We start from the raw sequence: 15515 nt of genomic DNA, 5'->3' as shown, positions 1-15515 counted from the left end.
CTGCTTGCAGTGGCGCAGCCCTCACTAGTTACTATACTTAGCCTGTGGCTGATTGTCAGAGAACACGAGCGACGCAGGATGCTGTTACGTACTGTACAAGGAGTCTTGAATGTTCAAATATATTGATCTGGCTCCATGATACATACAACAATAGTTAGAGGATTGTTGGAGCGACCGCGGGTTATCTGTCGTAGGGTTGTCGAGGCGGCGGCCCGGGCCCGGGGGTCCTTCGCTCTTTCCCTAAACAGTACCTAAGTAGCCACTGCCGTATTAATACGGAATATGAGTTAACGTGACTTTGTTCTCTTTCTAAGTTGCATGGTAAGTTGCATGTCATACAGACAATTTAGATTGAGCATATAGTATGAAGCCAAGATAGAAACTTCAGTGATCTATCATGCCGGGTCAAGTACTTATCGATATCCCCAGAAACATGGTGAGGATCTGCAAGTGTGCCTTTACGAATGTCTTCAGACCGGAGGTTAGTTCCAAACTGGCATAAATTCCACCAGGACGCAGTTTGAGTCTTTGAGGTTTGGTGGGTTCAGAGTCTGCAGGCCAACTGCGCGGTTGAAACCACAAAGCAAACCTCGGCATCCCTCTGTGGTCAGGGTCCAGACCCCGCCCAGCCGCTAAGCCCGCCGGCGCGAACACCGCGCCAGTTCCCGCGCCCCCGTTGGCCTGGACTCACCCGAGACCCTGCCTAGACTGCAACCGGCCAAGGGCAAAGAGATTGGTTTCATTTCAAGCAGCCGCATCCCTTTTTTCTCTTTCATCTTTGACATCGAGCAAAATGCTCTGGCATTTGCTGTTCAGCTGTATCGCTGCAGCGACGGCTGTCCTTGGAGAGACGGAGCCGATTGCAATACAGGTAATGCATCCCAAGTCCTGTCTTGGTCCTCTAGCTGAGCTGAGCGAAATCTAGGGCTCCAAATTCCTCCGCCCGGCCACTGGCGAGCAATTGTTCGTTTTCCCTTCCCCACCTGCGCCCGCTCAAGAGCCTCAAAACCTCACATGCGAACACATCAGGCGCAGTTGCTAATCCACGCAGCATCTTAAAAGGCCTCCACTACTCCCTGACCACCGATAATAACAACGATGACTCCAACGACCCCCTCGCAAACCCCACCGCCTGCAAACGCGACATTCCCTACTTCGAATCTCTCGGAATAAACACCATCAGCGTCTACACCGTCGACGCAACAGCAGACCACGACGAATGCATGCGCCTACTCGACAATGCCGGAATCTACGTGATCCCCTACCTAAACCCACTGACCGGCCTCGACACGGGAAACGTCACCTGGACAACAGAGGATTTCGCCGCGCAGACGGCCCTCGTCGATGCGTTTGTGGGATATGAGAATGTGCTCGCGTTTTTCTTCCAGGTTGATTCGACCCTTGCTGCTCAGCGCGCGGCGGGGAATAGAAACGAGACGGAGGGGTCTGCGCTCTTCTCTGCGTACGCCAAGAGCGTTGTTCGTGATGTCAAGGCGTATATTGCCAGCAAAGAGAATCGGAAGATCCCCGTTGGATACGCGACGCGGGCTACCGAGCTGATGGAGGATGAGATCAACTACTTCACCTGCGGTGACCAGGAGGAGCGAGTCGACATTTTAGGTATTCGGAGCGAGAGCTGGTGCGCGGGGTCGACGTTTGCGAGTAGCGGGTGGGAGGATCTCACGGACGAGCTTTGGTTTCCGAGTGTGCCGGTGGTCATGGCGGAGTATTATTGTGCAGACCCTGAGGACAGGGACGAGGAGATGGGTGATGTCGCTGCGCTTTATGGGGAAGAGATGGCGTTTGATTGGTCCGGGGGGATGTTTTATACGTATGCTGGGTCGGATTATGGTATAGTACACCCCTTCCCTTCCACTCGATGTTAATTCGATGGGCGACATAGGAAGGTAGACGGAACCGTGGGGCTAACAGATTGCATACAGGCCTGGTGGAAATCAACAATGGCAAAGTCACTGAATCCCCAGCCTTTGACACATTCGCCTCCATCCTCTCGTCCTCGGACCACGCCTCGACCAACGACACAGCATCCTCACCCAGTTATTATACCACTTGCAGCTACAAAACCCCCTTCCCCGAGCAGCCCCCACAACCAGACGCGCAATACTGCGACTGTACCCTCCGCCACAGCCTCTGCACCCCTCTATCCACCTCCCCCTCGACACTCGACGCCCTCTGGGAGGACATCTGCTCCACCAGCACCGACCTCTGCCGCCGCCGCCCAAACGACAACTACGCGGGTGAATATGGCGACTACTCGATGTGCAACGCCACTGTGGAGCTTGCAGCCCTATTAAGTGATGCCACGGTCGATGACTTGGGAACGGGCAGTGGGACGTGTGGGATGAAGTGGGGTGAGAATGTCGGGTACAACCCGCTGTATGGGAGTTGGACTAATGGGCGCGGCCCACGGACGTGTGGGCATAGGCCGATTGGGGCGGGTCCTTCTGGCGAGGACCAAGGTATGTGTCTTGATGCTCTCGAGTGTATTTTTGTATTGAATTGCGTCCCATTCCGCTAACCGCACATCGGAAATGTAGTTGACCAACGGTTTCGGAGCGGCACTGGCTGGCACCGCACGTCCGTGCTCTTCATTGTACTCATCGTGTTGGCAGGGGTAATCGTCATCGCGCTGATAGCGATTACTGTCTGTTGCGTAAGACGACGGCGGCGGAGGAGGAGAGCGGCGTCTGCTGCTGTTGCTGCTGGAACTGCAACTGGAGCCGACGCCGGCGCCGGCGCTGCGGCTAGTGAGGTCGCTCAAGGAAAGCAGCCCGAGCGGCCGGACTTGCAGAGTGATTTTGCGGAGACGGCCGAGGGGTCTTTGTCGGCGCCTATGGCTACTGGAGGCTTGGGCGGTGAAAGCCCGAGTGCGAGTGCGAGTGGGAGCGGGAGAGCGACTACAATCATGCCGATGGAGTTCTTCGCCCCAGGGCCCGGAGAGGAGAGAGCAGCGCGGTGACGCTAGGCGTATCCCCTCCCCTCTATCAATACGTAGCATCAAACGGTCATGATGCAATTAATTATCTGCCGTAAACCCTTGTTAAGAATAAACTCAGACATGAGTCATGGCTATAAATAGGGAAGAGCCTGGAGGTAGGCATGGTGTCAAAACTACTAGCCGATGGTCACATAGCGATGTTGTGTCTGTCTTTCCGTCTCTTTGGACTATTCCCTAGAACTAGTGGGTAGGTCGGAATCAAAATGTGGCCTGTGTATTCGATATTGGGCGAGATTGTGACTGTAACACTTATCCCAAGGAATCAGAAATGGTACTGTTGGGCAAGGAACCACCACCTCGGTGCTCCATAAGCCCCGTCGAACCGACATGTCTCATCGTCAAAGGTATTCCGATTAGCACTTCTCTTAGAGTAATCCTAGTACTAGCCTCGTCTCTTTAACTCCTTTCAACAGTACATACAGGATCTTCCGCGAATGCCGCTGAACCCCGTGTATGGATCAAGGAATCTCCACAGTCATCCAGCATTGCCAAGATCAAGTCTTATTCTATTCACAGTTTATAGCTTCGCCTTCACCTTCGCATCCCTCCACTCCACCTTCCTCAACTCGGCCCTCTTGATCTTTCCACTCGTCGTCCTCGGCAACGTCTCCGGCTGCACAAAGGCTATCTTGCGAGGATACTTGTACGGCGCAGAGCTCGCCTTGCAGAAATCCTGCAGTTCCTTGATAAGCGCATCGCTAGACAAAGTAGAATACCCCGGCGCGAGGACTATAATAGCCTTGACGACCTCCCCGCGAACCGGGTCCGGCGACGAGATGACCGCGCATTCTGCGACGGCGGGATGTTTGCGGAGGGTGGATTCGACTTCAAAGGGGCCTTTTGTTGAACGCGTGTTAGAAATGTATCATTCATGTGTGCGATGTTGCTTGGTTCCGTGGGGTGGGTGGGCTACGTACCGATTCGATACCCAGAGGAATTGATCACATCGTCTGCGCGGCCGACAAACCACAGATACCCGTCCTCGTCCCTGGTTGCCCGATCCCCGGTCATGTACCACCGCTGGATTGTTCGACCGGTCGAGTCGTTGATGACGCGCTCGCCGCGTGCAACTTGACCATTATCATCGACATACCCATCAAAGATACCAAAGAATGCAGACTCGGCACCTTCATCTGCAGGAAGTGCGATAGCCAGGTCGCCCTCCTCCCCGACTTTAGTCTCTACGCCCTCAGAGTCAATGACAGCAAGGGGAACACCCGGAAGCGGCTTCCCCATGGACCCAGGCTTGACGGGGAAATCGCCGTGATTCGCACACATCAGGACAGCTTCGGTCTGCCCATATCCCTCGCGGATACTCAGGCCCGTGAGGCTTGCCCACTGTCTGATCACCTCGGGATCCAGCGGCTCGCCGGCAGAGGTACACTCTTTAAGGGCTTTGGGCTTGTGGGCGGAGTGGTACTCCCGGCATTGTGGGGTAACAAGCTGCCGCCAGGCCAGTGGGGGAACGCACATTGTCGTGATGGGGAAGCGATGAACCATCTTGAGGAGGGAGAGCGGGTTGAACGACTGCCGGTCATCCCAGATGAACAGGCTTGCGCCGCAGTTCCAGGCGCCAAAGTAGGAGTATGCGGCTTTTCCCCATCCTTGTTGATCAAAGGGTTGCTGTTAGCATCCTGCCTACGAGTCTAGTCGTGTTTGATGTGTAGAGTCCAACGCACCTTGCTCCGTGTAGTTCCAGCACAGGTCTCCCGGAGCCAGTTTCAACCAGTATTTACCGGTCGCGGCGTGGGCTGAGACACAGTTAGCTAGTAGCTTGCTATGTAGTACCAAGGACTGGACAATACGCACCTAATGGATAAGAAACCTGGTTATGCCGGACCAGCTTGGGTAAGCCTGATGTCCCCGAGGTAAAGTATGCAATCGCCGGTGCATTCCACGGAAACCTCGTCGTTGGATAGTGCGCTTCAGGCGGAATCGTCTGCAGAGCCTCATGCAGGCTCGTCACTCCTTCCCCCGAACAACCATCAACCTGGATAATCGTCCGCAGCGAGGGACACTTGTTGCGAATTTGGAGGACCTTTGCGACACTAGTCTCATCGCCGACAAATATCGTTGCATTGCTCTTGCGCACGCGATACTCGATGTCCGCTGCGGTCAAGAGGGTTGTTGCGGGTGCAATGACAATCCCGCTTCGGAGGCCTGCCGTGGCTATTTCCCACCTGCAAAGGAAGAATGCGTCAAGGATAGGGCGGGCGTCAATAATGAAGGGAAACGAACCATTCCTGAACGCGCGGAAGAATCATCAGCATCGTCTCACCGGGCCGTCCGCCAAGTTGCTGGAGTAGTATAGCGATCCGGTGCGACTGCTGCGAGAAGTGGCGATAGCTTAGTGATTTGACAGTTTTGCCGTCGGAGGATACCCAGAGCATGGCCTCCATGGCGGGAGACTGTGCAGCCCACTTGTCGACGACATCGAGGGCGAAGTTGAAGGTCTCTGGGCGTTGATGCCCGTCGGGAATCAAGTGCGCCATCTTGGGCGCGAGGATGGGAGGTATGGGGATCGTGCATTTTGAAGCTATAGCGTGGTCATGTCCTATGTTATACTACCCTCTCAGCAGTCCTAGGAGCCTCTGGGGTATGATTGATCCACTAGGTTGATACCCCGGCTACCCCGGGTCGAATTGTACCATGTGGCATCCGGGGCTCGGCAACCCACGGTTCCAACGTTTCTTTCCGATCGGACCGAAATGAGGGGTCGGCAATGGACCTCATGTAAAGAAGTCATGCCGGCAACAGGTGCAGTCCGACCTCGTACTAAGTTTCTAGACTATACTATAGACCGTGGGGTTCAGGTCTATCTGAGATACTATTCTAGGTGTTCCATACGTGTATCGGAAAGCAAGAGACATCGTTCGCTCACCACGACCACCAAAGCCACTCGCCACCAACATGGCATCCCCAACAATGATCCAACTCGAAGGCCCAGAAAACGGAATCCTCTGGATAAAACTCAACAGACCCGCATCCGGAAACTCCCTCCACCCAACACTCGTCCACGAACTCCTTCACGCCCTCCTGACCGCAGACCGCGACCCCGCCGTCAGGATAATAATCCTCACAGGCAACGGCCGCTTCTTCTGCACGGGGATGGACCTCCTCAGTGCCGACGAGCTCTCCTTCGCACCCGGCGACGACTTCCACCAGCTAAACAGAGTCCTCATCACGACCGAGAAGATCCTCATTGCCGCCGTCAACGGGCCGGCCAGTGGATTCGGCGCCACGTGTTTAGCGCTGTGTGATCTTGTCTTTGCGGTCCCCGACGTGTATTTCTTTACGCCGTTTGTCAAGTGGGGGATGGTTCCTGAGGCGGCGTCGAGTGTGAGTTTTCTACGGCTCATGGGGCATCAGCGGGCGGCGTTGCTGTGTCTTACGGGGGAGAGGATTGGGGCTGAGGAGGCGAGGGATTTAGGGCTTGTTAGCAAGGTTCTACCGGCTGAGGGGTTTTTGGGCAAGGTTGGGGAGGTCGCGGACAAGCTTGCGAGGGCACCTGCGGGATCGCTTTTGCAGACGAAGCGGTTGCTCAAGGAGACGACTATGAAGGATTTGTTGGACGCGAATGATCGGGAGTGCAGGGTGATTGTCGAGGAGAGGATTCCGAGTGGTGATTTGCACAAGGGGAGAGAGGCGTTTCAGGCTGCGCAGCGGGAGAAGGAAAGGAGGAAGAGCGCTTTGTAAGAAGTAAAGATGTTTTTAGATGTTACCTATATATAAACCATATCATGTCATCCTTCTATCTGGGCTCGATCATAATTTCGCCGTCCCATCCACGGATCCTATACCCTCGATCCTCTGCACAACCACTGCTGTTGCAGCACCACCGCCATTACAGATCGCCGCAACGCCATACTGGCCCGGTCGCAGCTGATGGACGAGGGTGGTGAGGATTCTCGACCCAGAACTTCCAAGGGCGTGGCCCAAAGATATCGCTCCGCCAAGAGGGTTGATGTTCGCACCCTCGAGACCAAGTATCTAGAACAATGTTAGCTGACGACTGGGACTATTGGATTCAAATCCACAAACCTGTTCATTCGCCTTGATAACAGCCGCAAACGCCTCGTTCATCTCCCAAACCGCCACATCCTCCTTGCGAATCCCCGCGCGGGACAGGGCAAGCTGTATAGCCTTGGCCGGCGCAATCGGAAAATCAACAGGATCCAACGCCGCATCTGCCCAGCTAACAAGTCGAGACAGAACCCGACTTCCCTTCCCATACCGCTGCGCCATCTCTCTGTTCCCTAAGACCAGCGCGCTTGCCCCGTCGTTAATGGATGACGAATTCGCAGCTGTGATCGTCCCGTCGCCGTCCTTGGCAAATGCGGGTCTCAGTTTCGAGATTTTGTCTCGTTGGAGCTTGTCGTATCCCTCATCGCGATCGAGTATCCGAGCTATTTTCCCGGGAATGGGGACTGGAACGACCTCGTCCGTGAACTTCCCCTCCGCCCACGCGCGCTGAGCGCGCTCGAAACTCCGGATGGCGTATTCATCCTGAACCTCTCGCGAGATACCAAGTCGTTTCGCAACAATGTCCCCACAGGACCCCATATGGATCTGGTTATACACATCCCAAAGCCCATCTTTCACCCTCCCATCCTCGAGCTTGACATCGCCGCCACCATGACCACTCATCGCCTCCCTCGCAAGGTAATACGGCGCCCGCGACATATTCTCCATCCCCCCGGCAACCTGCACCTCCGCGACCCCAAGCTGGATATCCTGCGCAGCAAGGACAACGGCTTTCAGGCCCGACGCGCAGACCTTATTCACGGTGACTGCGTCGACGGTCACAGGGAGGCCAGCGAAGATGGATGCCTGGCGGGCGGGGGATTGGCCTACGCCTGCTTGGAGGACGTTGCCCATGTAGACGGTTGAGATTCTGGAAATGGGGACATTGGACTTGCGGACGGCTTCCTTGATGGCATGTGCTCCGAGTTTCGGGGCGGGGATGTCGACGAAGGAGCTGTTTGCTCGTGCGGTGGGTGTGCGCGCTGCGCTGATGATGTATACATCTTGCACGACTTGCTTGCCTGCGGGGCTGTCGGCGAGGCGCGAGGCGGCCTTTGTGTTCGTGTCCATCTTGTCGAGTTTTGCCGCAGGGCTCGTTGATCGTGATTGAAGTGTTTCTGTGACGGCCACGGAGAAGACCCTTTTACAGTTCAATATGAGGAGAGAGGAGTACGAGAGCCGCAAGTCGAAGGCTTGAGATGGTGAGCGGACAGCTTCGGGTGGTGGCTGCCGCCAGAGCCGGAGCCGAGCCGGACAGCCGAGAGTTGCAGCCGCGAATGAGTATGAGGATCGGCCAGCAATAGTGCTCTGTTTCTAGCTCGGGGTAAATCGAACAGCATCAGCCGAGTATAGCCATGGCAGACGGGTTTTAGGCCTAGAAGCGCGACTGCGCTATACGTCATTGTAGACTGGTCCTATTTATATGGCTTCAGTACCTCGTCCAAATCTTATTACAAATAATCCAAATACAATCAATCATATCATCTCTTTCATCCAATAGCGGGACACGAATACTGAAGCATTTGTGACAACGTGTCCGAAATAGTCTCACCTCCGTCCGAGTCCGCACCCCCAGTATCGAGCGACGTCTCGTGCCTGTCATGAGAAATGGCTGGTGTGTTCAGCAGGGAAAAGGATATCCCATCATTGTTATGCAGGCCCGTCAGATCTTCTCCATACACTGGTTCAGGCAAGCTCGGGGGAATGGAAAGCAGACTGTTCCATTGCTCATGCGAAATCCACTGCGAGGGTCCCTCTTGCGGCAGCCGGGCTATACTTCGGGATCTTTGGACTTGGTCGGCCCTCCTGCCCACATCTCGGCCATGAGAGGGCGATTTACTCAACCGGGGGGTCATGTTATGGCTCGATGCGGAATGCCCGCGCGACCAGTCCGGAAGCTCCGCAGACGACGGCATCTTCCCCCAGCACAGTGAATGCTCCAGCGAGAACAGGAGTTTAAAGTATAGCTGGGGCGTCTGGAGGTACACATCGCTCCAGGCCTGGGGCCTGCTCTCGACCTCGACCGTGGTTGGCTCGCCTGCCGGATTCCGATTTCTGCGTGGCACGGACACCGACCATGAGGCGCCGTTCAACAGCTGCAGGACTTTACAAACGATATCCGAGACAAACTGCGTAAATCGAAACCGATGACCAAACTGCTTCATGGCTTCTGCGCAAACGGACAGGTCTTGCATGCGTTGGCCCTTTTCATGCTCTGATCTTGACAGCTCAACGTCAAGAGATACCAATAGCAAAGGAAAGGCTGTATACGCCGTGCTATTCTGGTCAGCAGACAAACCGAAAAGGGAATTTTCCTGAGCCTTACGCGCTAATCGGAAGATAACCGACGAGATTCGAAGCGACCAGTCTCTTGAATACATTCTTAAGGCCTGTAAATGCAGTCAACAGATCGCTTTTGCTGATATCCAGTCGCATGATCCATTCTGGCCGCAGGGCATGGCTTGTCGTGCTGGACGCGAAGATGATAAGATGGCTCAGCGCCATTTGCGCGGTGCTGGAGAAAGTGAGTTTGTGGGTGAATGAGGCTGTGGCGAGCATCACTTACAAGTAGTAGATCCACTGCCAGTCCACATACAACGTCATGAGTCGGGTGCGCCCAAGGCCGGTTCGTGAAGCATGTCTTAGTTGTTCCTCTGACTTTTTGAACCACGCCTGCAGCTCCTGCCTGCATCCCTCTGATGCCGCGAATATTCTCAAGAGATCCTCATATGTTGCGGAGAGGGGTATCGGGAGGCTGTCCGGGGGTGAGACAGTCATGATTGTAGAAGTAAGGGCAGCTGCAAGATCGCATTGTACCACAAACACTCTGGTCAGACACCGCTTAATGTCAAGGTCGTAGACTTTCGATATCGCCATCTCGCCCTCCATGTCCTCCTCCACAAGAGGTTCTTCCCGGGGATTGAAAGTATCCGGCGTGATCTGTAGTGGGCGGCGCATGCCGAGTGCAATGCAGCGGTCACGGACAACACAGCACCACCAGAGTCGCTTCTTATACGCTCGTTGTCGTTTCGGCAGATGAGCCAGGGCTTTGTAAAGGTGGGCCTGGGTCGCGCGGGCGGCTTGAATGGCAATGGTCAAGAATGAGGAGTTGTTGTGTACATCCATGGGAGACACATTAAACGATAGCAGCAAACCAACTTGAGCAGTAGTCGTATTGTCGGCATCCGCCCGAAACTGGTGAAGCAGCTATGAGATTGCATCGATCAGCAAGAGTTGAGCGTTGGTAGTGGTTTTTTGATCTTACCGCCGCCCTTCTGTGAAGGGTGTCACGGGCTTCGTGGGTGTTGTCGCTTCCAATCGCCCGGAGACTGCGCACGGACACATACTGCGACATCAGTGAGCACCCATGCAGAGAAGATCAGATGGAACATACTGCGGATGCTGCAAACAACATAGCCTGGAAGAGCATCAGGGAGATCTTTGACTGACCGTCCCATAGCCCTTCCTGATTGTATAACGACCAAAACTCGGCTTCATCCACGACGGGGTAGCAGGGGTGGACATAAAGAAAGTATTTGTGGAGGAATTCATCGAGATACGGCCTGGAGGGGACGCGAAAGCACCCTTTCGAGTCTAGGAACCTGACGTCCGTAGGCGACAACCTCGAAAGGTCCTTTAGTTCCAGGAACTCGTAGTACGAGAAAATGATACTTTTATCGAGCGCAGCGGCATCTGAAGAAGTCATAGAATCGTTCATCACCGGAGGTATAGAAGAAAGACCGTCCGCCCCAGCAGGGAAGGCGCGACCGGAAGGTGAGAATGCATCGAACGGAATGTTGAAAAACAGCCCGTCGACATCTCCAAGCTCGTCAGTGGTCTCCCTGAAGCCCATGTCGAACGGGAAAGCAGTGACAAGTTGGCCTGGTGAGGCAGCCGGAGAAGCCCTTTGCTGCGCTGCCTCATGTCTTGCGTTTGCTTTCTTGGTACGTCTATCGAGAGAAGGCCATCAGCCCAGATCCGATCGTGAGGGTAGGTGGGATCAAATCAACTTACTTGTGTCGCGACTCTCTCACAAAGCAGCTCTGCTTGTCAAGGCGACAATTTGTACACGGGGCGCCAGTGACGGTCAGATCACACCGGACCTTGCGTGAATGGCAAAAGTCGCAGGCAACGCGACTTCTCTTGCGCTTCGCAGCCGAGGGATCAGTCAGAGGGTCAACATTTGTCGTGTCCATCGCGTTGCTGTCTTGTAGTGGCCGGGGATAGGTCCAAGGTGAACGAGGGGAATGCGAGGTTGCACTGCATTTCGCACGACGCGGGGGATGTGGGGTCGTCCCCGGATCCGGCCCGGCCTGCTCACCTCTGGCTCGAATCAGACTAGCGGCCTGTCGCTGGCCCGAGGAAGCCGCCGCATTCGCCGGTCCAGCCGAAAAAATGTATGAGGGACTCGGCTGGAACTGATCGCCCCACATCTTGCCACCAGGCCTGGGTGTACATGCTCTTGAACCGTAATGCTAATTTGCTAATCCCCGTGGGGTAGTGGGGAGGCGCGGAGATCCGGGGTGAGACATCCGGTACAAGGAATGGAGAAATGTGAAACTGTCTCGTAGAGATGTTGGGTGTACAGGAGGTGCTCAGAACGAGATAACCGGGGGGTTCGTATGGGGGTGACAAGCGACCCTTCGCACCTTCTGCTACAGTACTGGTGATATCAAGTCCTTGCTCGGACAGCTGCTCGCATATTCCCCAGGTACATGGTGCCGACCGCCGCTAGACTAGAATCTCAACAAGTGTGCTCATCATCCCTAGCAGGCCGATCCGAAGCCGAACAAAACTATGTGACTTTCGGCTCAAGTCGAATCCCCCTCGAGCGGCGATCGGGTCCAACACAAGAATAGAGGCGCTGAAGGCGCAAATGCTTATCCCTCTGGCGTTCTGGGCAGTGGGAGCCAAAGTAAGCCTGGCTGGGCTATTCTGAATCTAGTTGTGATCTATAAAGGAGGGTTCCAGTAAGTCGTAGCAACCCCTCCTGAAATATCACAGAGTAAATCCACTCAACCAGGCCAGGTGCACACTGTTGGAAACCATGAAACAAGAAACAGAACAGGTGGAGCGGCAGTTCTCTGCAGAAGTGCGTCCTCAGCAGGCCAGCTTGAAGCCAGCCATTGCCAACCCTCTGCCGCTCGGTCTGCTTTCTTTCGCAACAGGTATTCTCTCCAGGTATACGTGTTCGAGAGAGGCCTGCTAACACATCTTGACAAGGCCTCTTTCTCGTTTGTGTTCTCGATCTCAATGCCCGTTCCATTACCACCCCAAACATCGTCGTTGGTGTCCTCATCTTCTTCGGTGGCGTGTGTCAATTCATCGCAGGGGTTCTCGAGTTTATAAGCGCGAATACTGCAAGTCAATCTATTCCCCAGGGACCATGTGCGTCATAGGCTAACTTTTTTTCCCCTTCTAGTTCGCCGCCTTCAACTTCTCCTACGCAATGATCTTCCTCCCCGGAACAGGAATAATGGCCGCATACACGGATGCAGAAACAGGCGAACTCCGCGCTGAATTCCACCAGGCTCTGGCAATGTACCTAATTGCCTGGTTCATCCTGACCGTCATATTCACCATTCGGCAATCCGGTCGTCCTGGATTCTGTTTGCGGACCTCGTCTTCCTGGATCTTTGCTTTCTCTTCCTGGCCTGTGGTAATATGGCGGGCAGCCAGGGGCTTCTCAAAGCCGGGTACTCGATGGGCTTGGTTGTGACCTTTCTTACCTGTTAGTGTTGTCCTCTGTCTTTCCGAATCATACTGAAAGGGATGATGCTGATGCTGAGCTTCGAACAGATTACCTTGGCTGTGCAGCGCTCTGGGCGGGCAATAGCACGCCTATTCAACTTCCCACCTTTGCCATTTATACACCCAAGGATGATGTTTGAACAGAAAGTGCTGGGATTTGTATCAGGCCCACCGCCAGGGAGCTTCCGCTGCTATGCGATAGACAGCGACAGGTCTAGTTTGCGCTCCCGCATATGTCTATTTCTTGGCCAGACCCAACTCCACCATTGCGAGAAGAGCCGACCTGAGGTCGTTGGCTTGTGGGACAAGAGGGACTTGCAGGCTAGAGTGATTTAGTTCTATGGAAATAAATGGTGTACGATCGGGATGACCTATTAATAACCCCAGCTGTCTTCGCCTGTATTTAGACACTGGCTACACGCTGAGTTCATTTCATGCATTTGACCTGTAGCTGGCGGCAGTCTGGACTTGATGGCTATTTTCCTGATGGAAGTGTATGAAAACTTCTTTGTAAAGCGACCTACTAGGATTCTCCAGACCTCCCTTGTACGAGCAGTGCGTGAGGTAGATTTTGCATGATTATGGTGCGCAGAGCTATGGGGATAGCAATCTGGAAATACAAAGATGCTGCAGTGTCCTGGTGATACTGAAGATTTAGCGAGCGTGGGCAGGAAGGAATATGTTACCTATCTCTACAAGATTAGTTCTTATAATAATGCCTCTATCTCTGAACCATATTTCTTGCTTGCCAGTAGGAAAGGAAGTAGGTTATTATAATTTCTGCAATTTCAAAAAGAGTATAGCATCCTCGCCAGCGTGCGGGGGCGCTGCTATATATTATAATTCTGCCTACTTCCTCTCCATCTAATAGTATTAAGATACGGTATTAAATGTCACATATATAAGCTGAAGTAGAATTCATTACTATCGTTAGGTTTAGCCCTAGGGCGCTCATAGCCTAGCATAGATATAAATTCTATATACTCCCTACCCACCATTTATAATAGACAAGAGATGTAACCTACAACCATAAGAAGTGCGGACAGACTGGCATGTGCATGCTACAAAAAATACCCTGCCTTCTCTTGGTGGTCTAGTAATCTCTCTACTAGCCAGTCTAAGGACTCACCTGGCCTTGCCTAAGGCGGCCATATCTTCCAACACGGACCTACACCATGGCGACGCTAAAATGATACCTCCGTGCCATTCAGCTTGCATTCGCTCATCCCGTTTTTAGGTGCTTTCCTCTGACTAGTCCCAGCCTCTTGGGCTCATAACTGTCCAATTTCCCCCTAGGATGCATTACATTTTACCAGGTCATACCACGCTCACCCCATCTACAGGCAAAATACGCCTACCCTGGAGCCACCATACAATTCATCACTAGGATGGGCGTCATAACACCTTTTTGGCCGCGTCAAACGTTGACAGTCGACTCCCTCGCTTTCCCAGGCCCATTGCCACACATAAAACCAGCAGCTGAGAAAGGGCCAGTGCCATCCACCCGGCTGCCAGCCCCGCAACGACAAAAAGCCACCCCCACCAGTCCAAACTCCAGATTACAATATAGTCCGCCCCGGGTTTAGTGTCAGGATCTGGTGGCAGTGGTCTCATCCTCCAGCCCTGCGAAGCACCCAGGGCAAGAAACGCCACGGCTTGGAGGCCGAGGCCAAGCAAGCTTAGGCTTCCCCGATCAAAGGTATTGCCGTTGGCGCGGTAGCGGGTAACCATGGTGAAAATCTGCGGTATGGCCGGGGTAAGGGAGGTGAGGAGGCCCGTAAAGCGGAAGCTGAGGCCAACAACAAAACTGTCAACAATGACGTTGACATCGTCGTACCCTCCTTCTCGTGTTAGAAGATCTAGGAAATATATAGCAAGCGGGAGGACAATAACTGCATGGGTGAGGACTATGGCGAGGATGGTTGTGTTGCTGGGAGAGGACGCGCTGGACACAATAGGGCTATTCTTGGTATCCGTAGCCAGGGCACGGGTCGGCGTGCGGAACGAAATATAGACAACTAGTAAGATGATTGCTGCCGCCCAGTGGATAAATGCCTGGAGATAGATCACCAGGGCAGAGAAGAGATTAAACCCTGACAACTCTCCATCCCAGAAGCAGGCCCAGGCGAAGCTACTGTATAAGTTTTTGATTCGAGTGGCGAAATGCGTAGTGGCACTGGTAGTCAGGAGGATGATGTACCAGCCAGAAATCCCTGCATCTCCTGCATTGCTCGCTCTGATCTTGACGAGTTGCGGGGTATAGGATGCGGCGACGAAGAGCGTAACTAGGCTGGGGATACCATGCAAAAGAATTAGTTTTTACACAGCAAACAGGGAGGATGAGATGAAAGGGGTGTGGTGAACAATACAGATGAATGGCTGTGGCAAGAGGGGTCTGGATTTGAGTATCGCAGATGCTGGAGTCCATGGCGGGGTGGTGGGAATTGGGGCTGAAAATGTCCTGTCGGGCGGCAACGCCGGTTTATATCTGGCAACGTCACATGGATGCAGGTGCTCTGGGCTTGGCGGACACTAGTAGCAGGGCGACTGGTAGCTCAGCGCTTAAGAATGGCATCCATAATATTGTACGGATATATGATAGGCGCATGAGGGGCACCCGAAAAGTTGGCGCGACTGCTCTGAGCGTTGTCCCTGTTGATTGGGCCTCCCATCTCAATACTGATGGCCAGGAAGGTGCCCGTGTAGAAACTTCTACTCTTTT

General features: G+C 53.9%; 7 protein-coding genes across 7 annotated transcripts; 3 read left to right on the top strand and 4 right to left on the bottom strand.

Moving 5' to 3' along the window:
• Positions 1-791: 791 nt before the first annotated feature.
• Positions 792-3229, top strand: BJX68DRAFT_244266 (Glucanosyltransferase-domain-containing protein; the record flags this gene model as incomplete). Its single annotated transcript, XM_071041279.1, has 5 exons — positions 792-871; positions 926-963; positions 1052-1851; positions 1944-2480; positions 2559-3229. Coding segments are annotated over 5 exons (1877 nt in total), but the record flags the coding sequence as incomplete, so codon positions are not given.
• Positions 3230-3536: 307 nt separating this feature from the next.
• On the bottom strand, positions 3537-5511 carry BJX68DRAFT_278137 (uncharacterized protein; the record flags this gene model as incomplete). Its single annotated transcript, XM_071048473.1, has 5 exons — positions 3537-3856; positions 3937-4623; positions 4699-4770; positions 4829-5199; positions 5258-5511. The coding sequence occupies 5 exons, from the start codon at positions 5509-5511 to the stop codon at positions 3537-3539; spliced, it is 1704 nt and encodes a 567-aa protein (XP_070895416.1).
• A 221-nt stretch (positions 5512-5732) lies between these two features.
• BJX68DRAFT_244265 (enoyl-CoA hydratase/isomerase family protein) lies at positions 5733-6753 on the top strand. The gene has a single exon (XM_071041278.1). The coding sequence runs from the start codon at positions 5930-5932 to the stop codon at positions 6713-6715; it is 786 nt and encodes a 261-aa protein (XP_070895415.1). The 5' UTR covers positions 5733-5929; the 3' UTR covers positions 6716-6753.
• BJX68DRAFT_244264 (thiolase family protein) lies at positions 6734-8221 on the bottom strand. The gene is made up of 2 exons (XM_071041277.1): positions 7061-8221; positions 6734-7009 (listed from the first exon to the last, which is right to left on the bottom strand). Exons 1-2 carry the CDS (start codon positions 8111-8113, stop codon positions 6785-6787), a joined length of 1278 nt encoding a protein of 425 aa, XP_070895414.1. The 5' UTR covers positions 8114-8221; the 3' UTR covers positions 6734-6784.
• Positions 8222-8431: 210 nt separating this feature from the next.
• Positions 8432-11313, bottom strand: BJX68DRAFT_244262 (Zn(II)2Cys6 transcription factor). Its single transcript, XM_071041276.1, has 6 exons — positions 11057-11313; positions 10437-10992; positions 10308-10388; positions 9609-10249; positions 9369-9557; positions 8432-9319 (listed from the first exon to the last, which is right to left on the bottom strand). Exons 1-6 carry the CDS (start codon positions 11236-11238, stop codon positions 8533-8535), a joined length of 2436 nt encoding a protein of 811 aa, XP_070895413.1. The 5' UTR covers positions 11239-11313; the 3' UTR covers positions 8432-8532.
• Positions 11314-12089: 776 nt separating this feature from the next.
• BJX68DRAFT_270370 (uncharacterized protein) lies at positions 12090-12761 on the top strand (the record flags this gene model as incomplete). The annotated part of the gene is made up of 3 exons (XM_071046632.1): positions 12090-12210; positions 12266-12354; positions 12465-12761. 3 exons carry the CDS (start codon positions 12090-12092, stop codon positions 12759-12761), a joined length of 507 nt encoding a protein of 168 aa, XP_070895412.1.
• Positions 12762-14188: 1427 nt separating this feature from the next.
• BJX68DRAFT_270369 (uncharacterized protein) lies at positions 14189-15221 on the bottom strand (the record flags this gene model as incomplete). Its single annotated transcript, XM_071046631.1, has 2 exons — positions 14189-15083; positions 15163-15221. The coding sequence occupies 2 exons, from the start codon at positions 15219-15221 to the stop codon at positions 14189-14191; spliced, it is 954 nt and encodes a 317-aa protein (XP_070895411.1).
• Positions 15222-15515: the final 294 nt, after the last annotated feature.

Source organism: Aspergillus pseudodeflectus, assembly GCF_044049435.1.
Source record: "Aspergillus pseudodeflectus strain CBS 756.74 chromosome Unknown BJX68scaffold_48, whole genome shotgun sequence".
In the NCBI taxonomy this organism is placed as follows: Eukaryota; Fungi; Ascomycota; class Eurotiomycetes; order Eurotiales; family Aspergillaceae; genus Aspergillus; species Aspergillus pseudodeflectus.
This window is presented reverse-complemented; position numbering and strand designations above follow the sequence as displayed.

Excerpts from the sequence above, each read along its gene's own strand:
- BJX68DRAFT_244265 (XM_071041278.1), top strand. The coding sequence starts at position 5,930 with ATGGCATCCCCAACAATGATCCAACTCGAAGGCCCAGAAAACGGAATC.
- BJX68DRAFT_244264 (XM_071041277.1), bottom strand. The coding sequence starts at position 8,113 with ATGGACACGAACACAAAGGCCGCCTCGCGCCTCGCCGACAGCCCCGCA. Across the intron at positions 7,010-7,060 it reads TTATCAAGGCGAATGAACAG|ATACTTGGTCTCGAGGGTGC; the intron begins GTTTGTGGATTT and ends ACATTGTTCTAG.
- BJX68DRAFT_244262 (XM_071041276.1), bottom strand. The coding sequence starts at position 11,238 with ATGGACACGACAAATGTTGACCCTCTGACTGATCCCTCGGCTGCGAAG. Across the intron at positions 10,993-11,056 it reads GTGAGAGAGTCGCGACACAA|ACGTACCAAGAAAGCAAACG; the intron begins GTAAGTTGATTT and ends TTCTCTCGATAG. Across the intron at positions 9,320-9,368 it reads GGTTATCTTCCGATTAGCGC|CACGGCGTATACAGCCTTTC; the intron begins GTAAGGCTCAGG and ends TGACCAGAATAG.